General features: G+C 42.3%; 2 protein-coding genes across 4 annotated transcripts; one reads left to right on the top strand and one right to left on the bottom strand.

Annotated features, from left to right (window-relative positions):
• Positions 1-856: 856 nt before the first annotated feature.
• mrnip (MRN complex interacting protein) lies at positions 857-4,379 on the top strand. Of its 2 annotated transcripts, none has more exons than XM_067598310.1 (7): positions 857-1,039; positions 2,192-2,251; positions 2,337-2,443; positions 2,535-2,592; positions 2,623-2,729; positions 2,838-2,877; positions 3,981-4,379. In XM_067598310.1, exons 1-7 carry the CDS (start codon positions 980-982, stop codon positions 4,116-4,118), a joined length of 570 nt encoding a protein of 189 aa, XP_067454411.1. In that variant the 5' UTR covers positions 857-979; the 3' UTR covers positions 4,119-4,379. The 2 variants fall into 2 exon arrangements, with proteins under 2 accessions (XP_067454411.1, XP_067454410.1); XM_067598309.1 differs by having other exon boundaries at positions 858-1,039; positions 3,936-4,379.
• Positions 4,220-9,505, bottom strand: sqstm1 (sequestosome 1). 2 transcript variants are annotated; one of them, XM_067598308.1, is made up of 8 exons: positions 9,030-9,505; positions 8,031-8,126; positions 6,839-7,116; positions 6,239-6,392; positions 6,089-6,157; positions 5,747-5,997; positions 4,690-4,864; positions 4,220-4,600 (listed from the first exon to the last, which is right to left on the bottom strand). In XM_067598308.1, exons 1-8 carry the CDS (start codon positions 9,196-9,198, stop codon positions 4,437-4,439), a joined length of 1,356 nt encoding a protein of 451 aa, XP_067454409.1. In that variant the 5' UTR covers positions 9,199-9,505; the 3' UTR covers positions 4,220-4,436. The 2 variants fall into 2 exon arrangements, with proteins under 2 accessions (XP_067454409.1, XP_067454408.1); XM_067598307.1 differs by having other exon boundaries at positions 6,239-6,395; positions 9,030-9,501.
• Positions 9,506-11,143: the final 1,638 nt, after the last annotated feature.

Below are 11,143 nucleotides of genomic sequence, written 5' to 3'. Positions count from 1 at the left end.
AATCAGCTTCCAGCTCATTGACTGTGGTTAAAGGAGCTGAAACCTCCAAACTGATGATTTGATGTAAATCATTGTGAGTTAAAGTTTAATTACAGTGAGATTAGCAGTAATTAATTTAATTATCAGTCACAGAGACAAAATGTTCGTATGTACGAATATGAGACACATTCAGAAAGTCGACTGTTTTTATGTGTTTCGTTATGAATTTATGAGCAGAGAAAGAAAACGAAGCTTCTGAATGAAAAGCAAAACAAATCAGGACAGAAAACATCAGCTGATCTGCTGAAAGTTTATCAGTTCATTAAATAAAGCAGCAAATCTTTGGCATAATAATTTGAATTATATCAAAACGTGAATATTAAATGCTAAAATTTGAACAGCACTGAAGTAGTTTGAAAACCATCTTATGGATTAATTGATCTGAGTTTCACTTTAAAGTTGTTCAATTTCAAAAATGTGCAAAATGTCCATTTTCTATTTATTTTAGGATTCTCAGAATTCTATATCTATTATATTATATCTATCTATCTATCTATATCTATATAGATATATATTTATCTATACTATATATGTTACTATATAGATAGATATCCAGAATGTTCATTCTAGATATTAAAATGTAATTGTGGATAATCTGAAATGTACATTTTAAATGGGAAGAATTGAATTACAGATAATCTGCAATAAATATCCAGTCTAACTAAATAATATTAGAACATTTATTCTTTTTAATTGTCTAGAATATTAATGTAAATATCTTTAATTACCATTCTGACTAGTTCGAATATTATTGATTACTTGAACTGTAATTACAGATAAATGTTCTTCCCGCCACCAGGCGGCGCTCTGACGACACGCGCTGCTGCCCGAGTGACGTAGTCTGTGACGTAACGTAACACCGCGGTTCAAACGGATCGCGGGAAGAATCCGCCGAAGAAACAAAACCGGAAACAAAAACAAACAGATCTGAGCCGTCGGTATGAGTCAGCAGTTTCACGTCCTCAGGTGTTTCACCTGCCAGAGCTTCCAGGTCCAACAGGTAACACAGCTGCAAGCTAACAGCTGTCTACTAGGCTAACAGGCTATAGGCTAACAGCTAACTGCTAGGCTAACAGCTAACGGCTAAGCTAACAGGCTACAGACTATCTGCTAGGCTAACAGCTAACGGCTAAGCTAACAGGCTGTTACTGAGTACAGGACTGAACATGAGGTTCAGTGTTGGTAACAAAATGCTACAAACTACAAATAAATTACTGCATAAAATAAATTAAAGCATAAAATAAAGAATTAAAAACAAATTTACAGCAGGATGTTTAGTTCCTGTTCACTATAAAAACTGAGCTTACACTTATAAATATTCAAGATTCATTTTATCATCATTTTACAACACAAGATTGTATAATGAAATGTAGTCTGGAGCCTCCTGATGCCGCTCACACAAACAGGAATTATATAAATATATTTATAAATAATAAGTCATGAAAATAAAGCTATTGTTATGTTGTAGTGCAGAGGATGAATTGAGGAGGAAAGACGCTGCTCTGTAGTCTGGAGGTACGACAGCAGATATTTCTGTGTGTCTGGCAGACGGCAGCAGGGTGAACAGACTGTGGTCTTTAGGATCCTTTGGGCTCTGAGGGCTCCTCACCTCACCGAGACCACTGATGCTGATGGGAACCGATGATGTTCTGGGTGGTTTTAATCTTCTGTCTGCACATCTCATGCCAGTTTGTGACGTTTCCAGTCAGGATGTTGCTCCTTTGGAAAAGTTCAAAAGAACCTGAGATGGAATTTTACCTTCTTAAGTTTCATGAAGTCGTTTCTGAGCTTTTTTACAGGGTGGAGATGTGTGATGTCCATGACAGGTTCTCTGTGGTGCTGATACCCAGGAACTTAAAACCTGCTGCACCTCAGCTCCACTGATGTAGACATGGCTGTGTGTCTTTGCCTCTTTATTTCTAAAATCAACAATCAGCTGCTTGGTTTTGTTGACGTTGGGCAGTAGGTTGTTGATTTCCTCTTGATAACCCTGACAGGTGTCTGTCAGGTGAATGTGTGATTTGCCCTGAGTCATGTCTGACAGGTGAATGTTTGTTCTGCCCTGTGCTGTGTCTGACAGGTGAATGTTTGTTCTGCCCTGTGCTGTGTCTGACAGGTGAATGTTGTTTCTGCCCTGTGCTGTGTCTGTCAGGTTAAGAAGGTGAACAGGTGGAGCTGTAAACTGTGTGGAGAGAAGCAGTCGCTGCTGAAGGTCAGAATCGCGCTTCTAGAGTTCAGAGGTAACGAACACCTGGACAGGTGTGTCTCTGTCTGATTGTGTGATGATTGGTTGACAGGAGTTTGGGCGGGGCTCTGGCGCCGAGTGCAGACGTCATGTTCAGAAACTGAACGCCATGAGAGGAGCCGTAATGGAGGAGCAGGAGCAGAACGCCTGGTCGCTATGGTAACCAACCTGTCTCCGCCTTACTCCACATCGCCTGCTCAGCTTACAGGTGTCCTCACCCGATCAGGTTGTTGTTCTGTTTATTTGACAGGAAGCTGACGGAGGAGAAACCCGAGGAACCGAGAGACGACCAGGTGAGCCGCCCTCAGGTGAGCCGCCCTCAGGTGAGCCGCCCTCAGGTGAGCCGCTGGAGCAAATACCTGGACGCTCCTGAGGAGGAGGAGCCAGAGGCGGGGCCAGAGGAGAATGTTTTGATGGACAGGCAGCATTTCCATGGCAACAACAGGTGTGACCTCAGTATTTATGTTAGAGGCCACACCCACCTACCTGTCAGTCAGCAGGTCAGAATGATTGATTAAAAAACTCCTGACCTTTGACCTCTGTTTTCTGACAGGAAGAGGAAAAGGACAGACAGCAGCTTCACACCTGAACAGGTAACAAGTCTAATGACATCACTTCCTGTCACCAGCTGCCAGTCTTTGTGCTAAGCTAGCATAGCGAGTTAGCATCCTAACCCTTCTTTCCTTCACGCGTCTCTAAATGCGAATAAACACAAACGATCTTTGTTTTTAACCAGAGGAGCGAAGCGATCAAGTGATCAACTTGATTGATAACCGGATGTACAAATATACAAATATACAAAGCATCTGTGCCCCCTCATGAACATATACATATATATATATATATATATATATATATAATATATTATATATATACACATATATATGTAATATATTATATATATACATTATATAATATATTATATATATATATATACATACACACACACACACATATATATATGTGTGTGTGTGTATATATATATATATATATATATATACACACACAATATATATATATATATATATACACATATATATATGTGTGTGTGTGTGTGTGTGTGTGTATATATATATATACACATATATATATACACATATATATATATGTGTATATATATATGTGTATATATATATACACATATATATATACACACATATATATACACATATATATATGTGTGTATATATATATATATAATATATATTATATATATATACACTATATATATAATATATATTATATATATACACTATATATATATGTGTATATATATATACACATATATATATACACATATATATATGTGTATATATATATGTGTATATATACACATATATATATACACATATATATATGTGTATATATATATATGTGTATATATATATACACATATATATATACACATATATATATGTGTATATATATATGTGTATATATACACATATATATATACACATATATATATACACATATATATATGTGTGTGTATATATATATATATATAATATATATATATACACACACATATATATGTGTGTATATATATATATATAATATATATTATATATATTATATATATAATATATATAATCTCATAAAGTTTTGAGTTATTATAACTTTAATCTTTAATGAATCTTCGTCTCTGCAGACGGGCTTTTGTGGTCGAGCTGTTTCCCTCGGTGCTGACTGTCAGCTGAAGAAGGGGGCGGGGTCTAGTGTCAGTGGGTGGCGTGACACCACCAGCAATGCCCCGCCCCCCAACAAGCCCCGCCCCCAGCTTCCTGTTTCCTCCATATTTGAGAGCGGAGACGACTTCAGCTTCGACCTCTGATTCAAACTATGAAGAGATCAGTTTATTTATTTCTGTTTGTTTGTTTGTGTAAATAAAATAAAGTGAATCTGAACTGTTTTAATGATTCAAACTCACACAGCTTCACTTCATGTTTTTATTGATCAGATTAACAACGAGAATAAAGCATCAGAACAGTAATCATTGAGCAGTTATTGATCTGTGTGATCAATGAGCAGTTATTGATCTGTGAGTTAAAGTATTGATGAACAGAACAAACATGTGACTGCAGTAAAATCATTTCATTGGTTCAGTATAAATGATTAGAGACAGAAGCCCCGCCTGTCAGTGATGACGTCATCACGGCTGCTGTGGGCGGGGCTGTTTGGCGTACTGGATGGCGTCGAGCGCGGCGCCGATGTCGAAGTTTTTGGCCTGAAGGAGACGAGTCAGCCAGCCGCCTTCGTCGGTGAAGCCCATCGACAGCATGAGGGACAAGGACTCCACCAGCCGGGGGTCGGCCTCTGGGGGGTCAGAGGTCACAGCAGAGGTCAGAGGTCACAGCGGGGGAACACGAGCGGAATCACTCGGGTACGGAGGAACGCGGTCTTACCTTGAGGCAGGTGAGGATACAGAGCCGCCTCTCTCAGCCCCGAAGGACCCCGCTGGGCCGGAGGACCCCGGTCCCGGTTCGGGTCCCGGTCCTGCAGGGACTGCAGCTCTCCTGTAGACGGGTCGACCTCTCTGGAGCTCAGGTGAGTCCACTCGTCATCAGAGTCTCTGCTCACCTGCAGGTTCAGATGGATGAAGGTGAATCCAGATTCATGTTAACGACAACATGCAGAAAACTCGTATTCAGGGTTCAGAGGGTCTGTTAGACCTCCATAAACACATGAAGAACTTCTCCCTCACGTGGATCTAAACCTGGTTATGAAGCAGCGGATCAATAACTAACAAGAGAAACGAGCTAAAAACACCGAACCGTCTGCTTTTATACGATAAAACGTCTCAGAATCACATCGATGATGAAAATAAAGTTCTTTGGTTTATTTCATTATTATTTTCTGTGTCAGATGCATCTTAAATAGACGGGGGGGGGTTAGGGTTGGGGGGGTTGGGGGGGGGGTTAGGGTTGGGAGGGAGGGGGGGGGTTAGGGTTGGGGGGGGGGGTTGGGGAGGGGGGGGGGGTTAGGGTTGGGAGGGAGGGGGGGGGTTAGGGTTGGGAGGGAGGGGGGGGGGTTAGGGTTGGGAGGGGGGGGTCGGACTCTGCGGTTGTAATTCAGCGTTTTTAAGCTTTTCATCAGAAATAAAAAGTCTTATTTTCTGTTTCCTTAAACTGTATTTTAACGTTTATTCTCGTATTTTGTCTGTTTTATTCTATTTTAGTTTATTTGTATTTTCTATTTAAACGTCTTTATTTTGCTTTTATTTTCTATCTTTGATGCGTTTTGAACCTCGTGGTTGAAATCTGATGTCATCAGTTTATTTGTATTGTTAATAAAATAAAAAAAGACGCAGCAGACTTCCTGTCAGGTGACTCTTGCAGGTGTGATGTCACTCAAGTCCACCTGGTCTGAACATGTGATCTGAGAATGACTTGGTATGTAAATGAGGTGGGCGGGGCTTGTTGTTTGTCTCAGGTAAAGAAGCAACATCGTTCATGAACTGACCTTTGCCCCCTCATTGGCTCCGCCCTCACTGGCTCCGGCTCCGCCCTCATTGGCTCCGCCCTCACCGGCTCCGCCCTCATTGGCTCCACCCTCGTTGGCTCCGCCCTCATTGGCTCCGCCCCCACCGTTGGCTTCGTCCTCACCACTGGCCCCACCCATCGCTACGTCACCCTCTGCCCCCCTGCTCTGAGGGGGCGGAGTCACCTTGGTCCTCTGACCCTCATGCTCCACATCAATGTCCACGTCAATACCTGGACACAAACATGACATCACTTCCTGTCTTTCTAAACAGCCAATCAGAAATGTTCACTGATGTCAGGTGTTAACAGTGACATCACTCACCCAGTGGGCTCAACATGGCCGCCACACCTTCTCCAATGTTCTTCAGGAAGTCCACGTTGTCCTGAGAGGCTGCAGGGAGGTCAGAGGTCAATCACAGCGACCGGTTATCAATAACCTAATGAGCAGTTTTAAAACAGCTGTGACACTGACCAGAGGGGGCACTGCTGGATGTTCCAGGCCGCTCCTGGTCCTGGTGCTGGTCTTGAGCCTGGTCCTGGTTCAGGTTCTGATCCTGAGTCTGGTTCAGGTTCTGGTTCCAGACGCAGTGTCTCATCCTCTTCATCCATTTCCCCCGAGGAAACCACTGCTGAAACATTTAATAAAACATCCTGTCAGTCACAGAGCGGGGCTGAAATAACCCGGGGAAACAAGTCCTGTCAGTCACAGAGCGGGGCTGAAATAACCCGGGGAAACGTGTCCTGTCAGTCACAGAGCGGGGCTGAAATAACCCGGGGAAACGTGTCCTGTCAGTCACAGAGCGGGGCTGAAATAACCCGGGGAAACGTGTCCTGTCAGTCACAGAGCGGGGCTGAAATAACCCGGGGAAACGTGTCCTGTCAGTCACAGAGCGGGGCTAAAATAACCCGGGGAAACGTGTCCTGTCAGTCACAGAACAGTGAAACAAACAAAATATGTGTCTTTGTCCCTCAGTTCAGTCTGTCAGGCAGCACTGCCCCTCAGCAGTGATACAGTGTACTGACACACCTTGAGTGTTATATGACCTAGTTCCCCTCCCATGATGCCGCTCACCTGCAGTGGGTGCCAGATGGGCAACAGAGCATGCTCAGTGTGCGTCCCTCGTGCCTGGCAGGCGGAGCACAGGTCATAGTTCGGACACACCGAACACTTGAAGCGAGTTCCCACCACGGCGCCGTCGCAGCCGTCACAGGTGACGTTCGGGTGGAGGGTGGGGGGCGGGGCCAGGTGAGGGGGCGGGGCATGAGGAGCTCCAGGGGGAGGAGGAGGGGGGATGAAGGTGAAAGGGGGGAAGGCGTGAAGAGGAAAGTCCCGACGGTGCTCCTTCTTCTCTGTAACAGTTAAATAAAACAGTTAAAGCAGCAGTCAGGTGTCTGTAATCATTCCTCCTGTTCATACTGGATATTAAAAGATCCTTCAAATGTGTTTTCAATGGAAGTGATGGAGGATAAAATCCACAGTGTGTCCACACAGTCATTTAAAAGTCTGTGTGAAGCTTCTATTCAGCTTCAGCAGTCTGAGTTAGTCATATCAAGTGGATATCTGACACATTTACAGTCTTTTTAGCATCAAATTCCCTCTTTGTGTTTCCTCGGACAGTGTTTCCCTGTTGAGCTGCAGGTGGAAGTATAGTAACAAAAAGAGGAACTTTGGCACTAAAAAGACTGTAACGTTGAAAGATATCTACTTGATTTGACTCATTTGGACGCTGAAGCTTCATATTAGCTTCAGACTGTGGATTTTGTCTCCATCACTTCACTTGTTCGGACTCATGAAGGCGACGAAGGTGCACGGAGGAGTTTATGCTGCAGTCTTCTCTGAAACACCGGGGGGGCGTACAAGCAAACACTCTGTGAATAAGCAAGAAGTCATCGAGTGTTACCAGAACTTCAGTGAGGCTGCACTGCTGTACCAGTCTATCTATGATACTGGATATGTAGAGTTGAACTGGGACACTTTGCTCGGCCAGTCGACCTTCCAGCACGTCTTGAGATGAAACGTGTCGCACGCGCCTGGTTAGAAAATCCAGACGTAAACGGCTAAGCGCCACAACAACTTGTGGAGCCTTCGCACTCAACGCAATGACATCATTTCTAGTGCATGGCGGCGACGCTGCGGCGACGCTGCGGCGTCGCTGCGGCGACGCTGCGGTGTCGCTGCGGCGACGCTGCGGCGCACGTAAACCTGCTTCATGGTCAGAATGAACAAGAGGAAGAAAAACATGTCTCAGTGTGAATATTTGAACCTTTGATGAAGAGACGGAACGTGTCGTCCTTCATGCAGGCCAGACCCATCATCAGCTCGTCATCAGACGAAAACGCCACCAGGTCTCCATCTTCATCTGAAATACATCATCTTCATCATCATCATCATCATAGTGAAGTACAAAAGTATTTGCATCAAATACATTTTAAGTACTAAAAGAACTTTTCAGAATGTTTTTTTATTTTACTGGATTATAATTATTGATGTTCAGTTTCCTCCAGATGATCAATAATCTTTAATCTAAAGCTTTGATTAAACATGATGGAGGCGAACGGCAGACAGGTACAAACTGTGTGACCAGGTGTGTTGATGTCAGGTGACCCATTATTATTATTATTATTAATATTATTATTATTATTATTATTATTATTATTATTATGATAACCCCAGTGACAGGTGGAGAGCTGTTTCACTGAGCAGAATCTCCACCTGAAAAACAAAATTTAAACTTAAATATTAACAGAATGAAGCAGCTCAGAGTTCCTAAAACAGCTTTTCATGATTTACACATAAAATTATTCATAAGTGATTTCTGTTAACTTTATTAACTTTATTAACTAACCTCTATAGTTCATATTAAATGTTAACTTTATTAACTAACCTCTATAGTTCATATTAAATGTTAACTTTATTAACTTTATTAACTAACCTCTATAGTTCATATTAAATGTTAACTTTATTAACTTTATTAACTAACCTCTATAGTTCATATTAAATGTTAACTTTATTAACTAACCTCTATAGTTCATATTAAATGTTAACTTTATTAACTAACCTCTATAGTTCATATTAAATGTTAACTTTATTAACTAACCTCTATAGTTCATATTAAATGTTAACTTTATTAACTAACCTCTATAGTTCATATTAAATGTTAACTTTATTAACTTTATTAACTAACCTCTATAGTTCATATTAAATGTTAACTTTATTAACTAACCTCTATAGTTCATATTAAATGTTAACTTTATTAACTAACCTCTGTAAAACATGTTGAACGCGGAGTTCTTCAGATTGTTGAAGACTGATCCGGTTTTCTTGCTCAGATACTCGAAGCTGCAGGAAACGTCCTGATCCACCGCGAACCTCCGGATCTCCTTCACCGCCTCATCCTTCCCCAGCAGGTAGGCCTTCACCGTCACCGACATGCTGCAGAGATACCCGGCCTCTGACCTCAACCACACTCCGGACACACGGACTGCTGCTGGCCGCTCTCAGTGAACCACACTCCGGACACACGGACTGCTGCTGGCCGCTCTCAGTGAACCAGACTCCGGACACACGGACTGCTGCTGGCCGCTCTCAGTGAACCAGACTCCGGACACACGGACTGCTGCTGGCCGCTCTGCTGATCCAGATTCCAGACTCCAAACTTTGTGACGCAGTGTTAAATCCTCTCAGCCTCCTTTATGTTTACTTCCGCGATAAACGTCATCGTCGTCCCGAGAAGTAAATATTGACGTGTCCTCCCATTGGTCAGTCCGTGGAGTTCGGCCCAAAGGACCAATGAGAGGCCGAGGAATGACTAAGCACTTTCCAATGAGGGGATTTCCCCGCTGAGTCACCTGACCAATCAGGTTCAACCGCATCAATAATAACTGTCATCGTTATGAGACTAATTCAGCTCTGAAGGGATAAATAATGTTGAATTATTTATTTAACAGATAAACATCATCAATAAGTAGAAAGTCAGTTTAAATATTCACAGATTATTTTGTTTAACTTTTCTTCTAAAGGTGAAAAATACAGCAAATGTTTATATATTTCATCATTTATTATATTCTCCTCATTCTGTTGCTTATTTGTGATATTTTGTGTCTCAGTGTGTTTAATGTGTATTAAACCTAATTTTAAACATGATCTCATTACATAAACATGATTGTAGTTTTATTTATAATCTGTAATTTGTCTAATTAACTTTCTGTTTTGCAAATTCCATCAAGATAAAATGAAACAAAAACATGTTGTTGCGCTCCAGCTGTTTGGTTCAAATCAAGATCAAATATTATATTTACTGTGTTTCGGTCAGCATGTTGCCAGAAGTTTGTCAGATGTTACATCAGTCAGTGTGATGTCCCTGCAGCCAATCAGCAGCAGAGTTCTTGTCAGGTGACAGTGACTCATCAGTCTTGTGAAGGTGAGTCACTATCACAAGACGAAAGACACAAACAGGACGGCAGCTGGAGGCCGGTTTGGAAACATGATTCAAACTGAGCAGCAGACGTTGCCTGAACACTACATTTCCCATAATGCATCTGCAAACCTCCAGTTTGTAACAAGCAGCAGCTACTGCAGCTTTAAAATGTTTTTCAGGTTTAGTTTTGTGCTCCTCAGTGTGTTTGTGTTGTTGAGTCTGTGCAGTTTTATTTGTATTTTAAAAACTCACCCAGAGACGAATCCTGCTCTCTGGCTCAGGCTGTAAATAATCATCTCTATAAAATAAATATGAAATACTAAAAATACAACAAAACAGTTTGATTAAATATCTGAGCTGATCGAACTAATCAGACCACGATTAGTTCAATAAATCAAACCTAGAAACCTGCCGAGTGTTTGTTAAACAGTTCTGCAATCACCAGCGTAACTTCGGTTCTACAGTCACCAGAGTAACTTCGGTTCTACGGTCACCAGCGTAACTTCGGTTCTACAGTCACCAGAGTAACTTCCGTTCTACTGGCACCAGAGTAACTTCGGTTCTACGGTCACCAGAGTAACTTCGGTTCCACGGTCACCAGAGTAACTTCGGTTCTACGGTCACCAGAGTAACTTCGGTTCTACGGTCACCACCGTTACTTCGGTTCTACGGTCACCAGCGTAACTTCGGTTCTACGGTCACCAGAGTAACTTCGGTTCTACGGTCACCAGCGTAACTTCGGTTCTACGGTCACCACCATAACTTCCGTTCTACTGGCACCAGAGTAACTTCGGTTCCACGGTCACCAGAGTAACTTCGGTTCTACGGTCACCAGAGTAACTTCGGTTCTACGGTCACCAGAGTAACTTCGGTTCTGCGGTCACCAGAGTAACTTCGGTTCTGCGGTCACCAGCGTAACTTCGGTTCTACGGTCACCAGAGTAAATTCGGTTCTACGGT

Source organism: Thunnus thynnus, chromosome 9 (assembly GCF_963924715.1).
Source record: "Thunnus thynnus chromosome 9, fThuThy2.1, whole genome shotgun sequence".
In the NCBI taxonomy this organism is placed as follows: Eukaryota; Metazoa; Chordata; class Actinopteri; order Scombriformes; family Scombridae; genus Thunnus; species Thunnus thynnus.
This window is presented reverse-complemented; position numbering and strand designations above follow the sequence as displayed.